The 19,601-nt window shown below is 52.6% G+C and overlaps 1 protein-coding gene across 1 annotated transcript in view; it reads left to right on the top strand.

The window, feature by feature from the left end:
- Positions 1-19,601, top strand: part of LOC120599391 (solute carrier organic anion transporter family member 3A1) — a gene marked incomplete at its 3' end in the record, with an annotated part of 215,010 nt that overhangs the window by 180,501 nt on the left and 14,908 nt on the right. Inside the window, exons 4-6 of the mRNA XM_039858464.1 lie at positions 441-704; positions 14,845-15,009; positions 18,926-19,124. Of these exons, the coding sequence (XP_039714398.1) occupies positions 441-704; positions 14,845-15,009; positions 18,926-19,124 (628 nt within the window). The remainder of the gene's footprint in view (positions 1-440; positions 705-14,844; positions 15,010-18,925; positions 19,125-19,601) is intronic.

Raw genomic sequence — 19,601 nt, 5'->3', positions numbered from 1 at the left:
CAGGAATCCCGGCTCTTGACTTCCGTTCCGTGCCACCCCTGATGATCTGTGACACCGATGTAAGACAGAGAGCGGGGTGTCGAATGGGCTGTCAGATTAGCTGCGTTTGGGGTCGGGGTGGGGTATGAGTGAGTCGACCTCCTGAAAACATACCCTTGAGGAGTAACCGTTGTGGTTTTCTCGTGTTTCTGTGAGCACACCTCGGCAGCTGTGCCAAACCCGTCGGTCCGTTTCAGCCTAAATTCAGAGGGTGTCTGGCTTCTCGCAATTTGTATTTAGACTGACACAAGCCCAGGGTAGACGGGAAAATTAGGGAAGGAAAGCGATCCGTCTTCAGCTTCGGCAGAAACAGAAGCGCCGACGTGCGGGACGGGCCGCTTTGCCCGGCATCCAGGCCCCGCCGCCTCCCCGCCTGCTAACTTCGCCCTCTCTGATTGCAGGCAACCTGGACATCACTCCGGACGACCCCCGCTGGATCGGAGCCTGGTGGGGTGGCTTTCTGCTCTGCGGTGCCTTACTCTTCTTCTCATCCCTCTTGATGTTCGGGTTTCCACAGTCTCTGCCCCCACACTCAGACCCCGCCATGGAGAGCGAGCAGGCCATGCTCCCCGAAAGACAGTACGAGAGACCCAAGCCCAGCAACGGGGTCCTGCGGCACCCCCTGGAGCCAGACAGCAGTGCCTCCTGCTTCCAGCAGCTGAGAGGTAAGGACGCCTCGTCTGTGGGAGGCCAGAGTAATGGGGTGATCGAGGGGGCGGCGGGGTGAGGGGCAGCACTCAGGACTGGGTGCTGGGGGTCGTGAGACGGAATCGTATTTGTTTGCATGACTCGCTTCTCCAGCCTTGTGCGTAACTTATTTCTGAGAATTCAGCGTCCTAATAATACAAGCAAAGTCGCTACACTTCAGGGAAGGGACAGCCGACCGATAGCCCCAGCGGAAGCCCCAGTGGCTAACGTAGCACCCGAGGTATAATCAGTATCAATGTTTGCAGAAGCAAGAAGGTGGAAGAGGGGAGGACGCTAGACATTTCATAGAACGCCCTCGAAGGCCACTTACAGGCGCCGCGAAGCAGTAAAGGACTTTTGAAGTTCGCTCCCTTTGCCCCGTCGCAGGCGTTCGTAAAAAGCCGCTTCCGAAGCATGCTGCTCTAGGTTAGCTCTGTCCTTCCATCTTCTGTGTGAAAGATGAGAGGCGTGTTCTTCTGGAAAGAAGTATTAACTCAGTCTTAATAACAGAGTCACACTTCAGAGTGCTGCCAAGTGCTCGCAATCATTTCTAAAAGGAAGAAATACATTTCTGCTGAGACGGTGGCGAAGTACGATGCCGCCGAAGGAGAACGTGAGACGCCTCCCCCGACCCCAGCCCACCCCCACCCCAGTCAATTCCGTATTTGGCACATTCGGTCTCTTAAAAGCGAGGAAAATGACAGCATAGCCTCAAAAGCTGCTTCTGTCGCACACGTGCACAGACACACACACGTGTACACACACACAAACACACACACACACACATGCACCCCGCTGCGAGGTTTATACTGTGCTCCTTAGCTCACAGGACCCCCGATTTCAGGTCCCTGGAAGAACCGGCTGCATTTTTTCAATGAGCAGGAGCGAGACCGGGCACTGCTTCTCGGGGTGCCTGCGGAGGGAGAAAGGTGGACGGTCACCTCTTCGCAGGGACTTGGGCTCCCAGCCGGGCAGCTGCAGCCCCGCGGCGCTCGGCTGAGGGATCTGGAGAAAGTCCGTCTCCCGAGCCTCCTTCCTGGAGATGCTCTCGAGAAGCATGGGGGTGGCCTCAGGCCGTCGATCCCCATTCTCCTCTCGACCAGCCCCGCGATCGCTGATTCTCCCCACTTCATGCCCACGCGTGCAGAATCGTAACGTCACTCCCAAGCCACCGTGCGCTCGTGAGCATCAGAGCAGCTCCCAGAGAAGACTGTTCATAGCACCCATCAGCCCGTGAGGAGGTCACAGCACTTGGGCTAATGCCCGAAAGAGGCGAATTCCGTAACCGAATGTCGCGTCTGACCCCCCGTGTTTGCGATGGCGTCTCCCCAGGGCTGTGATGTGAAATTACTCGGAAGAGATCGTAAAATCCATCTCGTTGAGTTCCAGGAGACATTGGTACATGGCCACTCGTGCTGTGTCCTCTGAGGTGGTTTCGGCTTGGACTCCCCGGGAGGAATGTGCTTCAGAAAAGAGGTCCCCAAACGGATCCGCTTCAGGAGCCCCTGGTGGCTAGAGAGTGATGCCTGCCACTCCCCTGATGGCACAGCCGGCCACAGTGTCCTGGGAACCAGACCCATGGGAATAAATGGGGCTGGCGCGAGAGTGAGCCTTGCAAGGGGACGCGGTAGCCCTAGGCAGGGCTTTCTAGGTCTTTTCCCGTCCCATGATGACGGCCCTGCCGACTATGGCTCTGATGGCCGTCATTACACACCGGTCATCCCTCACCTTTCATCTCTGGCTATACAAAGATGAAACACATAGAGTGTAGGGACAGACCGGCCAGCCAGCGAGGCCAGCCCAGAGTGGTGTCCACGCGGGCAGAGGTTACGGAAATACGGGCACGGGCTGGCAAGAGCTCAGTCTTGAGGGCTGTCGCAGCTTCAGGATTCTTGGATTACGACTCAGGTAACTCATTAACTCATTTGTTCGATTCGGTCAGTATTTACTGAGACCCCGCTGGCCTCCAGTGGCACAGCCGGTGACCCAAGGCAGCTTTTGTCCTGGAGCTTGTGTTGTAGTAGGCGGAGGCATGCAGTAGGCAGAGTCCATGCCTTGACGAGGGGAGCCTTGGACGTGTGGTGGCTGAGCTGACGAGTACACAGTTGGGGAGACTTGTCTGAGACTCACTAGACCATAGATGATCATAGCTTGTGACCTGTATACGTGTGGGCTCCACTTTTGATGATCAATGATTTTTAGTTTAGAATTAGCACTTCCCTGAGGCAGTAGGTCCCATGACAGACCTAAAGGATGTCCCCACAGGAGAGGAAGGCAGTCTCTCTAGAAGAACCCCCAGGAGCCATAATACGGTGAAGCGAGCTGCCGAACTCATAAAACACGCCAGCACACGGAGAGGGAGGGGTCGTGGGGGTTTCCACCCTGCATTACTCCACGTGCGATAGCGTTCTTGCCGCATAGACATTTCTACCTAAAGAACCCTACGGTGCTTTCTGCTGCTCCCAAACTCACCCGCTTTGCAGCCTCCAAGGCTCAGAGGTCCCCATGCCATGCGCTACGTACTCATGGGTGCAGGTAAGCTCAGCAGCGCTGCACACAGCACAGGAATTCACATTTCTCTAAAATCTATGTGATGAAATTTCTCATGTTCCATTTGTGCTTGCACATGAGTTTCTTCTTCAGCCATCAATCTGTGTCCCCTCCCATGCTCCGCAGATGGCAGAGGTCCCTGAAGTGAGCTGGTGTCGCATCGAGGGCAGCCCCTCCACCCTCCTCTCTGCTGGGATGGAGGTGGTCTCCCCTGCATCTGGCAGAGCAGGTGGGGCTGCTCCCCCGGGGTCAAGTCCAGCTCAGCCACTTCCTACCCGTGTAGCCTCGGCCTTGTCGTTAAACTCCCTTTGGCTTTAACATGCTGTCGGGGTCAATCTTTGCAGCCGCTGTGTAAGGTCAGTGTTACTTTTCCCAGTTTGGAGATGAGGAACCTCAGCTCTGGGGATGTAAGAGTCTGGGCTCCATGGTTCACTTTTCAGGCACTCTCCCCAAAAAGCAGGCTTTGAGGGTCTATCCCCAGCAAAGTCAGTTATCCGTTGGCTTTGCGGCTCTTATCAGAGGTAGAGGTGAAGGCTCAGAGTCTCGGTCCAGAACTGTGTGGAGCAGCTGTCACTCTTTATGTCCCGCTCAGCCCAGAAGTCCCCATCTGACGGTGTCTGTCACATAACCATTTTGCAAAGGCAAGCGAACAAATGCTTGGATTTGTTAAACCCCAGTGTCCTCCAGGTGGAAGTCTGCAAGTCTAAGACACGTTTTTGTATCTCGGCTACGCTGCCAGATGACTTCTCCCCTGCACGCTGGCTCTGACGCCCCTCATCCCTGGCCTTGTTCCTCAGATGCCCCAGAATGTTTGCTGACTCGTCTTCCAGGACGTGTCTCAGCCCCTCACTTCCCTCCTCTTGTGTCCAGCTCTGTGTCCACGTCCCCCCTTTCCTATGTCATGTGGGGGCCAGGACCACATCTGGGGTGGCCTCTCCAGTTGAGAAGCTCAGAGTTTGCAGAATCCTTCACGAAAGGCTAGATCCAGAGTGAGCGAGGAAGGAATCCGGGGGGCTGTGATGAGAAGTACACAGGGTTTGCCATCAGCGGGTGCGTTAAATCTCACGTCCATAGTTTTGTGTTTTATTGGACGTTGTCTCCGGTGTCACCTGCATGGAGGGACCTCGATGGTCGTGATCCAGGCCCCTTCTGGAGCCACACGTGCCCGCACCTTGCCCATCAAGCTCTGTGTGTGGTTCCTGCAGCATACTCTGCTGTTCGCCGCTGTCGCTGCCTGGCACGCCCTTCCCGCCTCGGTCCCCACCATCCCAGGACCTCCCCCCGCCCAGTGCAGCCCCTCTGGGCACAAGCCCGGTGCTGGATCAGCCACGTTTCTGTGTCGTGCACACTGCCCCTGCAGGGCGCCTGGTACCCCACTTCGGAGTGCCTCCCAGTGTGTCCCCATCTGCCCAAGGCTTGTGGGCTGTCCAGGGACAAAGGTCTTATCATCATTTTGTTTCCACTGCAGAGCACAGTGCCTGGCACGTAGGTGATATCGGTTGAATGAATGAATGAATGAATCATGAGCAAGTGAATGAATGATGAGTGAGTGAATGAATGAATGAATGATGAGTGAGTGAATGAATGATGAGTGAGTGATGAGTGAATGAATGAACCCAGTAGTGAATGAATGGTGAATGATGAGAATGAATGAATGACGATGAGTGGGAGCCGAATGAATGAATGATAGTGAGTGAATGATGAGTGAATGAATGATGGTGAGTGAATGATGAATGAATGGAATGATGGGAATGAATGATGAATGAGCGAATGATGAGTGAATGAATGAACGGATGAACACTTTCTTGCCGGCGTGCATGCACATGTGCATACACACACACGAGCACTATCATGTCTAATCCCCCCAACCCCGTAAGGCATCGGCACCATCGACCACTCAGGAAATCGAGGCTTAGCTTAGAGAGTGAAAGGGAAGGCGTTAGAGTCCTGGCCGGGGCCCCAGCACCGTCTCCTTAACCGCGTCATGACGAGACACCTTCCGGCAGTAAACGGACTCTCTCTTAAAGGAGACCTGGCCTCGGCAGGTGCTCACTGACTTTTCAGCAGAGTGTGCTCAACCTCCAGCTGTACCTAAAACAATGGGTCTTCCCTCCGGGGCTGCATCCTGAAAGAGAGGATAGAGCCTGCTCCCCGCCGGCCTCGTCGGCACGTCCTGACCTTCCCGCCGGGCTTTCTAGCTGGAGGAGTGTAACTGCTCCGAAGGTTTCACATCTGCAGGCAGAGCCCTTGCCTTTGATCACTGAGAGAGCGGAGCAATCAAACGCTGAGCATTCTTGTGTCTGCGCGTCCCGCTGACTGCCAAGTAGCCTCTTCCCGTCCCGGAGAAGATCGGGGCACTGGGTGACAGCGGGGAACGGCCAAGCCATCAGGGTGGGGGTGGGGCTTCGGGCTCAGAGTGTGGAGGGTGGTTTATGACTTCGAAAGCACTTGTAGGGACCCCTCCCACTTGGTCCGGCTGATGAGATGGGGGTTACTAATCTCACTTACCCCACTGGGGCCTCTGGGACTGGACCCAGGTCTCGGGACTAAATTCTGAGCTCTTGCCACCTCCCACATAAAGTGACAGAGGCAGAGCCCCAAACTCAGCCGCCTGGCCCCGTGATGTCCCGCCCCTCCAGCCCCTTCTCACGTCCCCTGCCACCCACCCGTCCCGTCCACGCCAGCCTCCCCTCAACGGCCTCCTCTTACTCTGTGCTCCCCACCCAGGCTTGCTTCTTCCCAGGACTTTGCACCTGCCCGGATGCTTCTGTTTAGAATTCTGGTCCCATTTTCAAGCATCAGCTCACACAGAGTTTCCCCAAGGACGTTGTCCTGCCCTCCTGCCCCTCCTCTCCAAGGCATGTCACTGGCTGTGCCCGAGTCCTGATGTCACCTTTACACAAGTGATTATTCAGTCCATCAGCTCCATGAGGGGTCTGCCTCCGTGCTTGCCCATGCCCTCGTACGCAGGTCTCAGGACATATTTGATAAACAGAGGGATCTGTGGATCGCTGGACACGCACTGCCCGGCCCAGCACAGTTTGCTGTGTTCTTTAAAGCTGTCCTCACCCGCAGCCCCCTCCCAGAGTTTTGGCCTATGTTTGACCCATCCAGGGATGCAGGTTTGGCAGGAGCACCACCTGTATGGAGTGCCACTGCTGGCCCGCAGGTGACGCTCCGCATGGGGAGGGCCTGCTCCTCACACCCGGCCACCGAACCACAGAGGCCCGGTTGCTCAGGCTGACGTACGCCGCTGGCGTTGGGCTGCGTGTCTTTACCTCCCCATCTTCCCGGCAGGTGCTTCGCCCCTTCACACCCACCCTTCCGTTCGTTAGCGGCCCCACGCGTGTCGGCCTGGCCGGGAGACCCAGCTCACACCTCCTTCTTCTGCATCCTCTGCCAGCTCGCAGTGCATTTTTCTTAATTAGGGGCCTGTGCCTTTTGGCATCACGTTATTGCGAGAAGCCTGGTGATCTGAGAGTCCTTGTTCTGCGGGCTGAACGGCTGAGTGTTTTTTTATCTTGCAATTTGTCTTCAGAAATGTGCTCTCTCGTCGCGTGGATTTCTCGTTAAAATCTTCTTTCTTGAGTCTGTGACCAGGGAAGCTATCTGTCCTCACCAGCCCTGGGACTCAGATGCTGCCATGTCTGTCACAGGAGTCACTGATACAGGCTCCCAAGGACCCGATCGGTCAATGGCTTTGTCGTATTTTTATCAGTGTTGATGGAGGGCGTGCTGGGGGCCACGTCCATGAATAAGCCACAGGTCTTCCTCTCAAGTGATTTCAGCAAGGCACCTGAGATGACAACACACATGCACACGTAGCACAATGCCTGGCACACTGCGGATACCCCGCGAATGTTTTTTGAAGGAAGGAAGGAAGTAGCTAGAAGGCAGCATTTCCCCGTGAGAGTCCTTTGGAACACGGCTCCTCTGAGATGCTCCGAGAAAAAAAACAGATCAACCACAACTCGGCTGACAGAAAGAGGGAGGGCGTGGTTACAGAGCCAAGCAAGTTGGGGAACACGTCCACATACAGCCTGGTCCTCTTGGAGATTTATGCATTGCCTTCGAGTAGCAAAGGCTCGGCGAAGGCCGACTCCACGGAAAGCTGGCTGGCTTCGTTTGCCTCCGTGTGACCACCGAGATCTTACTCACGTCTACTCTCTGGGCACTTAGGAAACGTTGTGGGAACACGGAATAGGAGATGAGGGTCAAGGGAGGTTCCAAGGGAGGTGCCGAGTCCACAGAGCGGGGATCTGAAGACAGGGTATATTATTTCTTCTCCATCTGGAGGGATGAGCAGAGCCCTACGGACGGAGGGAGGAGGAAGGCTTCCAGGTGGACGTGCCCAAGATGTGGGTGAGAGAGAGAGACATCTGGTTTGGGAGAGTAGGACTTGTAAAAGGTCGTAATGCAAGGCACACTGGTGTCAGCCCCCGCGCCCAGCAGAGCTCCTGGTGTCCGAGGCTGCCCACCAAGGCTTTGGTGAAACTGGGAATGAGTCGCTAAGGGCTTTCTCCTTACCCTTCTAAATTGTCTGGAATTTTGTTTATGGCCCATTGTTTCCCAGCCGGGGGTTTGAGTCAGCATCATCAGCTGTGTGGTTTCTTGAGACAGCCCCATGCGTGGGCTGGGAGCCCCTCCAGAAATTCTGATTCCATGAGTCTGGGGGGAGGGTGTCCGGGTATCTGATGTCTTTCTGAGAATCACAGGTGATTCTAAATGAGCTTCCGGTTGCAAACAAAGGCCAGAGCTGGTGGGGTCCTTTGGTGGGTTTCCACGTCAGAGCTGGTCCTCCAGCAGTTGCATATAAGATAAAATAGAGGGGGACCCACTCAGGAAGTAAGCTTGGAGCACTCCTAAGACGATCATCCTGGAGGTTCACCAGTGACATTAGCATATTCAAGGCTCTGAGAAGGCCTGCTGTAAACCCAACACGTCAGGAATTAGCATTAGGAAGCCTCGGCTTAGAGCCAGGCGTTAATGTCAACGTTGGGGTTTTACCTTATCTTTTCTTTTCTGAACATCTCTGTTTCTCTTTCCCGGGAGTGAATGCTCCCAGCATGAACGTTTTTCTGCGTGCTAAATGCTGTCAGCCCTGCATATACCCTGCATTCTGATGCTGATGAGGTGCTGTAGGAACTTAACCCTTGTTTGTATCGATCAGCCTATGGTAAAATTGGTTTTGTTATACGTCATTTCGCAAAAGTTGTGAGACTGAGCGATGACATTGCGTGAGGGCTTGGAATAGGAGGGCTGTGTTACTCTTTGCCTGTTACCTCGCTGTAGACAGACAAACAGAAGCCAGGTGGCTCCGTCTATCAAAGCTGGCAGTGAGAGAGGGTGCCCCCTGCGTCCTCGTCACCCTGGGGTGGAAGGGGGGTGGGGGACAAGCTCATCTGCAGCAACAAGGTCACAGTGTGCCCCAAGCTGGAGCCCGAAGCTGTGGGTCTGGGCAGCCTCCCCTGCCACCTGGACATCCCCCCACCCCTGTCCAAGGGAGTGGCTGAAATCATCGCTGGGAACGAGCATGTTAGCTAATAATTCCCCTTCTGTCACGGCCCATGAGCCCGTGGAGTATCAGTAGCGGTGTGAGCAAAGATCGGTCTCTGTTGTCACGGTCAATGTTCTTTAGAGACTGGGACAGTTACCTTTCCAGACCTGGGTCCTCCTTCGTTCGTTTTGGATCCTGCGGTCGTGAAGCGTCCGCGGTCACCAGGCACCGGGCCCGTCTGGGGACAGAGCTGCTCCATCCCTGCCCCCAGGTGTCTCCTCGGGGGCGGGAGCCAGGGGGACCCAGGCAACGGTGTCTGGAGGGCAGGCGGGCGCACTGGGCAGGTGGGAGCCACCCAGGTGGCCGCTGAACACGCGCACTGTGCCGGGCGACTCCGTCCTCCTGTGGCTCCCGCTGGGAGCCTTGGCTTCGCTCCGGTGCCTTCGCCCCGGCGTGTCCCACATTCTCGTTATTTCTTCCTTCCTCTCTCATTTATCTTTGGTCGTGACATGAAGACTAAATCCAGCTCCCTCCACCTCTGTTCTGTTCTGCTCACGAGCCCCGAGTGTCGGAAGTGCTTCGTGGTGACTCACCTCTCAGCAAAGCCTAAGTTTCTGTCGATTCCAGCCCCCTACCCAGAAGCTTTAGGAAGATTTGGGGGGGGGGCAGGCAGACCTGAGTTCACATCCACTCTCCTTCACCTCTCTTTTTGCATTCTGAGATGGGGGTGGGAGGTGGGCTTGGCTTCTCAAGGAAGCCCTGGGTCTCATGTGTGTAAAATGGGGATGGTAAGACCCCTCAGGTTGTCACAGTTGTGAGTTCAGTGAACACCCTCAGCACGGTGCCCATCCAACGCTGGTCACCAGCAAGCTCTGGCTGTCATCACCGAGCCCTGGCATATACTGGCTCCATCCGCCCTTCTTGGGAGCGTTAACCGTGGTGTATTGACAGCAATATTATTAAGGAGCATGGAAATCAGGGCCCATTTCAATAGAGAGACTAAAGGCAGAAATATCTTGAGTCAAGTGCAGTGTAACCGAGCCCCACAGTCAGTGCTGCCCGTGGCACCTCTGATTTCCTTGGCAACAGACGAAGACTTGGGGCTCCTGCCCCTGACTTGCTGCATGGCCTCTGCAGCGAGGGGGTCTCCTTGGCAAGCCCTTGGCTCTCGCGGTGGCTCCCAGGCACCCCGCTTGCCCTCCACAGTCTCTTCCCTAACTCGGCTTACTCCCCACACCTGCTCGCACGTAGGCATTCCCACAGCAAGCCTGCCCCGCGTCCTCACAGCTCCAAGCCTCCTTCCCTCACGCGGCCAAGGGTTCCTTCTACTATAGTAATTCTTATCATGTTGATCGAGCTCTCACCTGTGTGCCAGAGGCACTCGGCCCCGTGGTTCACATGCACAGGTCTCATTTCCTCTTCGAGGCAATCCATGGACAGGACGGTGTGCTCCAGCCACCGTGCCTGCTCCGTCTTAAAGCTAGAATGCAAATCCCAGGGACCTGGCTTCTCAGTCCAGGTTCTGCGCCGTTATTTCGTACATCCTCGCTCAGTAAAACCTCTGCTGTGTATAAAGTTCCTCCTATTTAGAGTCTGCAATCCTTTATTTTATTTCTCTCCATTCCTACTGTACCTCTCCACCTTTAAAAAGACATGGACTCAGCCCGGGAGTCATGCCGGATTTGGTCACTCTGTACAACCCCAGTGGGGAGAGTCTGTCGTTTCTAAGAACTGAGCTGCATCCTTGATTTCCAGCTCCTCTGAGAGCCCAGACCAGATTAGCGTGGCGGTTATGAGCGTGATCTGAGTCAGCAGGTGCCAGCGTTTGAGTTTCTGCTATGCTCTCCGAACCTCGTGGGGCTGCTGTCTGTCTCAGTGTCCTCGTCTGGAGGATTTTAGTCATCCCAGAATCGCAGGTGGGTCGTGAGGATTCCGTGAGTTGCTGGGTAAGCGAGTAGAAAGGCGTTTGGCTGTGCTCTGTTTCCGTGAGGCCTCAGGACCTTCCCAAACCTGCCCTTCCCTTTCTTGGAGGACAAACTCCAAGACGTCTCAGTCCTACAGGAATGTCTCACAAAGACTAGCAGTAGCAAACTGGTTTCCCTAGAGGCCTCTCCCCTGCTGCTGTTCCCAGGTTTGTAGCCTTCTGCCGGTGACAGTCTTGTCCTCCCAAGGAGAGGTGAAAAGTTTTCCCCAGCCGGTGAGACTGTGTGATGCCTCCCACCCCAGCTACATCAGCAGGTGGGCAGCAAATGGCGAAGGGAGACCACAGGTGTTCAGTGGCCTGGCGTGGGTTCGGTTTGCCGTTTTCTATGTATCTGAAACACCTCATTAGCTACTGCCTCCTTGAAACATTAGAATTTTATGGACTTAGCAATCCGTGTGGATGAAAGAGCTTCATGAAGCTCATTAATACCCCTTTTCACGTTGGGGCTTTGGAGGGTAAGATGAACCTTCGAGGAGTCTTCTTTCAAGAGTGCTACAAGTCAGTAAAACCCTGAGGGAAACAGCTGAACACAAGCAGAAGCTGTCGTTTCTGGTGGCCAATCAGCTTGATCATGGCAAAAAAAAGAATGTTCTTCGTGCAAATACGGCCCACTGAGGGTTCCCCGGGCCCTAAGACAAATGACCCTCAAACGTAATGATTCTCACATCTAATTCAAGGCGAAATTAATCATTAGGTATGAAGACAAAAGCAGGCAGGCCCCTATCTTAACACGGATCCTTCCCGCCAAAGTGGAATTACCTCTGGAATAATTAAAATGCTTGCCGAAGTATGAAAGCATCCCATTAACTAGAGTCACCTTGATTGAGAAGGGCTCTCCCCATCATCCCGAAAAACGATGCTGGCTGTGATCAAAGACTCGGAGACGCCAGGGGGCCCAAGTAGATCATGAGATCCAACTCCAGTCCGCATGGGTGTCCCCTTCAGAGCCAGAGAACAGTCTCTCGTCCGCGGACGCTCAGGAGCAGTGTTATTTGTGAGGGTGTGTGGCCGTGGTGCCTTCTTCACCTGACCCGCCAACGAAGGAAATGGAGCCGACCACAAAAGGCTGGCAGAGGATCGTTTTTCTGGAATGGCCCCAGCCTGCCTATTGATCGTTTCCAGCATTTAGATAACTTAATTCTAAAGGAGCACAGTGGTTGAGCCAAAGTGTCATCACCTGCCAAAACATGAGCAGCCAGAACTTCCAAATTCGTTCATTACCAGGAGGTGCTGTGGTCACCAGATGTGATCCGTAATTCTCTCTCGACAGTGTGAAGTTTTGTGCCTTTGTCAGCCAGTCCCTTGTCACAGGTATAACACATCATCACATTGTGCCACACACTGTGTAGCAAATCAGCCTTCACTCATCAGCAGTAATTTATGATGATGGAGTCTTAACATCCGAGCTTTTGTGTGCGAAGACAAATACTTACCTCATCACCCTCTGTTTCTAATTTATTCTTCTATATTTTTTAAACAATCCACATTTTTAAACATTACACAACCAGTATTCCTCTAAATATTTGTACAGTACTTAAAAAAAAATATGTACTTAACAAAGGAAAATGACCCAACATTTAAACATAGATTTTTCAGTGTAAACACTTGCAGACGTTTATTTGCAATGACATTTCCAAAAAAAGTCAGATTATGATAAACGTTTGAAACCCTGTAAAAAATAAACACTCACACGAAGGCCAGTAAAGCAGGATATAAATGTCTGAGGACCACTGATTTTAGGTTGTTTTCTAACCATTTTCTTATTCATACCTTTTTTCCAATTTTTTTTTTTTTTTTTTTTTTTGGTAGTGGTGGCATGCATTTATTTAATCTAAGAGTGGCCTTCCTAAGGTTTTAGTAATTTTACAGGAAACTACCAGAGAATCGCTGAGGCTGCCAGCTCTGGGCATCGTCTGCTCGTTTCTCGGATGGGATGTGGGATTGGTTTGCTCAGCCCGCCTTCCTGCCGAGCTTCCAGTCATCTGGCTCCGTCAGAGCTGAGTTTCTTTTATTATGTCCAAGGACCCTACGTTCCTATCTTTTATGTAGATTTTCATTTTTTGGAACTTGGCATCTTTCCCCAGATTGAGAAATGTTAAGTTGTGTGTGTTAAGTTTTTTCTGTCATCCTTATTTATTGAGCTTGTCTGTTAACGTTATTAAAACCTCATGTGTCCTCTATTATTATTTTTTTCTAATTAGATGGGCCATTTAGAGGTTTCATCTCCTAGGAGATGAGATCGAGCCCGTGTAATTAGCTCTCTTCTTGAGGATGGCTGGCTAATTCATCACCTCGGTATGCAACGTTGGACTCCCTGCTCACGTGTTTATTTCGTATGACCGTGGCACCGATTCGTTTTTCCCAGACTTGGTATCGTGCTCGCTTCGTCTGGGACTAAGTTTTACCTTTTCTTTTTTCCAAAGGTGGAAACAAGTCCACCGCATGTGAAATGTTCTGCCTTATGATTACAGCAAAATGGAGGTCTCTAACTTGAGTCACTGGCACACCACTTTACAAATGTTTGTCTTCTGTGCTTACCACTGGTACCCTTATTTGTATAAGGCATCTCTATAAATAACTTTAAATTCTACTTGTTTTAACCTTGCATGGTCTTAAGCTGTGATAGCCATGAAACCTCACGTTTGGTGTATCAGTTATAGTTCAGTGAAATTTTTGTAAGTACACATTAAAATATTGAAATGATGGGGCTGTGCTGGTACCCCCAGAGCCCCCTTGCATGCTTCCAACATACGTCGTCACACCGCAGTTAAGGACACTGGTCATAGACCCACATACCAAGGATTTTAATTACCAGAAATATCCAAATAATATGATGACTTTTAAAGGGTTGTGGTGGGCGGGGCGGGGGGGATCTCCCATTTTTAAAAGCAACCGTATCCTTAGAGGTTCATGCAACCACATGCTTTAGGAAAAATAGACGACAATAAAATGCGATCAGCATGCGTGAGCTCAACAAGACCTGCGTTCTGGCTCTGGTGTCACAGAAAGTGGTGACAAACCACATTTGCACCAACCGTCACCTGAGCGCGGAGGCCTGAGGCTGCGTGGGCAGCTTCTAGAATGGACTGGGGGATGAGGAAAAGCGTATGTGGAGCAGAGATCGAGGGGCAGAGCATTCCAGGAGAGGGGAGGGCCCTGGCACAGGGGCCTGGGTGGGGGGGATGTGGGTGCTGGCGAGGAACAGCGCCAGCCAGCGGGGCTGGACTGGAGCGGACGGACGTGGGAGGGAGTGTGGTCAGATCACAGGCGGGGGCGGGGGGTGGCGAGCAGACCACGGGCCGTCGTGAATGTTGGCCACGTTGGACTTGGGAACGGGAGAGTGATTTGAGCTGATCTCATGGACTGCTGCGTAGGAAATGGTTACGTTGTGAAAACTCAGAGTGAAAACTCAGACGGTAGCCGGGGTGCTCTGGTAATCCCCCAAGTGAGAGCCCGTGGCCGCGCTGGCCAGCGGGGTGCCCGTGAAGGGGGCGGTGAGAAGGAAGGGGTGCTGGGTTTTATATATTAATAAATATAGAGAGACTCGCACTAGAATTTCATTTCTTCCTTGAAACTGTTAAAATTAAATGTATTTTCTTAATGCACATACACAGTTGTAGCTATTCACAGGTATTTCTATAGATATACATATGCACACACATACATACATGTATATACACAAACACGTACTTAGATATAATCATAAAACATAGTCGTACATTTATAATTCATAATATATAATTAAGTTATAGTTTCCCTGTTGATGAACAAACCTCAAAACTCCTTTTTTTGGATAGAAATAAGTCGTGATTCTATACAAAATATTTCAATGTTTTAGTCAACTGTAAGAAAAGGCATAGTTTACTCTTTCCTGTTTTAGTGGCTGTCAGTTTCATTGGCAAATGTTTTGCAGCTTTTTTATAATTAGGGGTGACTTACAGGTTATAGGTTTTGGCCTGAGTGACTGGGTGACACCCGATGCTGTTTACTGATACCGGGGGAAGCGTGACCAGAAGGGGCCTTAGGGGCAGAAGGCCCGGGAATGCAGCGTGTGTGAGCTTGGCCCTCTGCTTCTCTCTCCCTGCAGTGATCCCCAAGGTCACCAAGCACCTGCTCTCAAACCCCGTGTTCACCTGCATCATCCTGGCCGCCTGCATGGAGATCGCCGTGGTGGCCGGCTTCGCTGCCTTCTTGGGGAAGTACCTGGAGCAGCAGTTCAACCTCACCACCTCTTCTGCCAACCAGCTGCTCGGTGAGTCTGTGCCTCAGTCCCCCGTGGACGGTGGAGGGAGGCTGCCATGCTTGTAATTAATACCACAAGAATTTACTGAGCCTGCCCACCACGCTCAGGGCCCAGACTTACTGCTCCCCCAGCAGCATATGCATATGGTCCTTGTGCAGAAATAAGTCTCCAGGTAAGGTCAGCCCACCTGAGGCAATTGCTAAAGGTGCATGATAATAAAGAACTAAACTATAAAATGCACACGGGAAGCCAGAGAGTCACTCGATTTTTGTGAACTGGAGAATTGGGGGGCAGAAATGGTGAAGGAGGAGGGAAATCAAGATGGATCCTCACTAAAAAAAAAAAATAGCAAGATTATTCTTGCAGCATGAAACCATGGTCGGCAAGCGTAGAACTGGGCAGCTGGACACGCCCTGTCCTTCTTCATCTCCACGGCGGACATGACTAATGGATTGTGACACTCGTCCCCAAGCTCACGCGGGGTCTTACCACACTCTTCTGCTCCCACTTCTGTGGAGATGGCATGCTAAGAAGCAGTGTCACATGCGTGAGGAAAGTGGTCTCACAGCAGGTGACGGAGAGCGAAGAGTCAAGAATGACTCCCCGGTTTCTGGCGGAAAACCTGGAAGCAGCAGAGAAGGATCAGATCGGCGGGGAAGACGAGCCGAGATCTGAAGCTGCCGACGGCGAGACGCCCTCGGTGCATCCACGGGACGGTCCTGTATGTGGTCAGAGGCCTCAAGGAGATGCGGGCCAGTCACGGAGGCTGTGGATGATCGTCGAGGACTGGAGTGGATTTTACTTAGGGAGAATGCGTAGGGTTTGAAAAGCAGGGGTGAGAGAGAGGAGGCCATCGAGGAGTTGACACAGCCTGTTCAAGCTACGCAGGCACCCCCACAGGAGGGAGAGCTTGGGTCCACTTGTTAACAGACGCACCTGTGACAGTATTCAGAGAAGCTCCGTGTGAAAGAGCCCCAGACTGGAAACAACCTGCCTACCTGTCGACAGCAGACGAGGTGGATGACAGAGCGTTAGTGCAGCGGCCTGTCGCACAGCGTGAGAAAGCAAGGACTTTGACACACGCCTCAAGGCCATTGAATCTGAGAAGAGTTGAAAGACGTCAGACACAAAATAATACGTATTTATGTGAGTCAAAAAGAGAGAAAGCGTACTCGAACTGATAGAGGCCGGAATGACGGTTATTTTTGGAGGGGCCTCCTGAGCTGCGGGATAGATATGTTTTAAGCTTGATCTGTTATGGTTTCAAGGGCGCATACAGATGCAACAATTCACAGGCTATTCCCTTAAGCTTTGGTGCTTCATAGGAAATAATACATTCCGTTGAAAACAAATTAAAACGCTACCGCAATCATGTGGCCAGATCATAGCCTTCCTCCCCGGGAACCGTTAGGGTAGCATAAGGCTTATTTGTTTTTCTGTTTTACTAATAACTTTTTACCATCCACTCTTTTATAAGTTACTTCTAAGAGTTATTAGCAAAACACAACCAGCCCTGTAATATCTGTCTTGACAGAAATAGGGTAAATGGGTCTCTTTATAATTAAAGTTATTGCTTCTACGTTCTACCTAGCATCACCCAGGTTTTAGCCTTCGGCACCTGAAGAGTTTCTCTCTCACCTCCCGATTGTTTTGCTGCTGTTCCTTACATTTTGATTACACGTGCACAGTTGCTTCAGCTTCGGAGCTGTCTTCTGTTTAAGTATAGACACCTCTATTTTTCATTGACAAACAAATCAATAGTCTTAAGGGCAGAAAGTCCGAAAAACAGTCTAGCCTTCTCACACCTGTTTCTTTCTGAGTGATTTCTGTCTGTGAGAGCATTTGGCCAGGGAGGCAGGTTCGGGGGTGGGGGTTTGGGGGTGGGGATGGGCACCAAGCCTGCCCTCTCCCTGTGTCCTGCCTGAGGCATCTCTAATCAGCATGGACTCTGGACGGCTGGTTGGAAGAGAGGCTAGCAGTGGGTCTTTAGGGGACGAAGAGGCACTGGGAGCAAAAAAGCAAGGCTTGAGTATCAGCACAGGGCCCTGGGCCACCCAGGAAGTCATCAGCAGTTGGGGCACAGTTCAGAAAAGAGCGACACAGATGATTAAGGGGCTGATGGCATTGATTTATGCGTGAAGATAAAAGGACTCAATCTGCATAGGTTAACGTGATGAGGCTGGAGTTTCAGCCTCACGCACATCAGCACATCAGGGAGGGAGAGGGGGTTGGCGGTGGCTTGGAGAAGAGGGTGCTGGAAGCCTGTGATTGCCATAGTTACCGTCATCACCAGGTGACACGCCCACTGTCTCTCTTAGGAGATGAAACAAAACACCAGCCTGCTCTCTGTCACGAGCAGGTCATCACCTGTGTTCACTCAGAGATCCAGTCTGCCCACCGTCTCCTTCCTCCCCAAGATCATGCTCGAGTGCCCGCTCTGTGCCGGGCACTGTGCTGGGCACAGGGAACTGTGCTGGACTGGGCAGGATGGAAGGAGTTATTCTCCCCAGGGAAGCTGCAGCTTAGGAGGGAGAGAAGGAATAAGAAACGAGAAAACCAAAAATACACAGGACAGCTTCCGGTGGTGGGGGGGCCACGAAAATCCTAAATCAGTGCAGCAAACGATAGGGAGTCCCGGAGCGGGCGCAGGGACCACTGCAGATGAGGCAGTCTGGGAAGGCCACTCTGGAGAGAGTAGGGTGCAGCCTACTAAAGCATAGGGGTGAGAATGTTCTAGAAGAAGGAACAGTAAATGCCAGGCCTTTATGCCTGAGCAGGTTCGTCCTGTTCCAGGGAGAGAAAGGAGGAGAAATGGGCCTGGGTTAGGGAGCCATGTGACACACAGTCAGCGCAGAGAGGCACAGTGGGGCTGGGTCACCAGAGGCGGAGGGACCAAGCAGAGCTACTCCAGGAGCATCAGATAATGCAAGAGATGTGCGCGCGCGCGCGTGTGTGTGTGTTTTAAAGTGCTGTTTTCTTGCATGGCTCAGCTTCCCTGGTCATATTTTTCTTACCTTAATTTTAAAATTATTTTGCCTTTCCTTGTACATACCGTAGGCTGGTCAATTTAGTCGACTGACCTAGAGGTCTGTTGATTGGCAAGGAGGAGGCAGCCGAAGCTGGGAAATTGGCTGTGCACGCTCAGCCCGCTGGATAAATGGCACTGTAATTTAAAGCCGAGTTCTAGACGACGTTGAGTCGGAACAGAGCAAAACCAAACCGGGCACTGGAAGCCTGGGAGGGAACCCTTCGCCCCTCCGAAAGTCTCATGAGTCTCCGAGAATCAGAAATAAAAAGTTTATGGTCCCGCTGCCTTACGGAGAGCTCTGTTTATAAGAGAGGGGAAAAAATTTTATGCCAGTTACTCGGGAAGAGCCACAGAATGTCGTATTGATTCGATTGATACTGCTCCCTGCGAGATCCCGGAGCTGGTTACAACGCTGTCTCCTCGGGCTGGTGCGACATCGGTGGAACAGCCTCCGGGCCCTTCCTCAAAGCCCTCCTTGCCTGATTAGAAGAAAGCCCCCAAATGATCGAGTCCCCTTCCCACATCACCTCAAACAATGCACAGAGAGCACGTCACTGCACCTTGATAGTCACTTTCCCCAAAGGCGCATGCTGGTTCCCAGTCTGCCTTGTCTCCTGGCTGTCCTCACACCCGCTGCAAGTGCTTCCTATGGGGGGTGGGGGACCGCACTTAGTGTGACAGGCGAATGCACTTAGACTCCTAGCGTCTGAGTTCTTACACATCCGTCTCCCCTGGTTTCCTGCGAGCTCGTCGAGGGCAGAACCGAGGCCCTGGCGGAGGCTCTGGAGCATGGGGAGGAAGTGGCCCCTGGCAGTGTCAGGGGTGGGGGAAGATTCTGTCCTCATGGAGTGGCCCTGCCTCGCCTATTGACGGCTACCCGCCTCTGCTTTTCTCCAGGGATGACTGCAATTCCCTGCGCCTGCCTGGGCATCTTCCTGGGCGGCCTCCTGGTGAAGAAGCTCAGCCTGTCTGCCCTGGGGGCCATCCGGATGGCCATGCTCGTCAACCTGGTGTCCACAGCTTGCTACGTCTCCTTTCTCTTCCTGGGCTGTGACACGGGCCCCGTGGCTGGGGTGACTGTTCCCTACGGAAACATGTGAGTGCCTGAAATGTCTGTTCCCCCCTCAACCCCCTTTGCCTGCCTGGGACACTCTCCCCCCTGGGAAGGTTTCTGGAACAAGCTTCATCCTGAATCACCATGAGCCAAGGAGTGGATGATGCCGCCGCCTCTTGTGCCCAGGATCCAGGAGTCGGTGTGACCCTTCCGGGCTGACAGGGCAGACCGCTCCCTATACAGTGGTCTCTGGGGGTGGCCAGGAGAGACCTGGGGGAGACGCTCAGACATCGCTCGCTCCCCAGGGGCCTCAAATGACCCCTCTTGGCATTGGATTGTAGGAAGAGAGGAAAACAAATTTCATTGTAAAATTCGGCTGCAAATGAAAGACAGAATAGTTCATTAGATTATCAGAAGCTATCATTAGACTCATGCGGTAATTGCAGGGTCTGGCCCAGGGTAGGAGGAAAAATAGAAAGGAGACAGGAGAGGAGGAAGGAAGAGGGTCAGTTCTTACGG

This window comes from Pteropus medius, unplaced genomic scaffold, assembly GCF_902729225.1.
Source record: "Pteropus medius unplaced genomic scaffold, Ma_sr-lr_union100, whole genome shotgun sequence".
NCBI classification, from domain to species: domain Eukaryota; kingdom Metazoa; phylum Chordata; class Mammalia; order Chiroptera; family Pteropodidae; genus Pteropus; species Pteropus medius.
The sequence above is the reverse complement of the archived record's forward strand: the minus strand, read 5'-3'. Positions and strand labels throughout refer to the sequence as shown.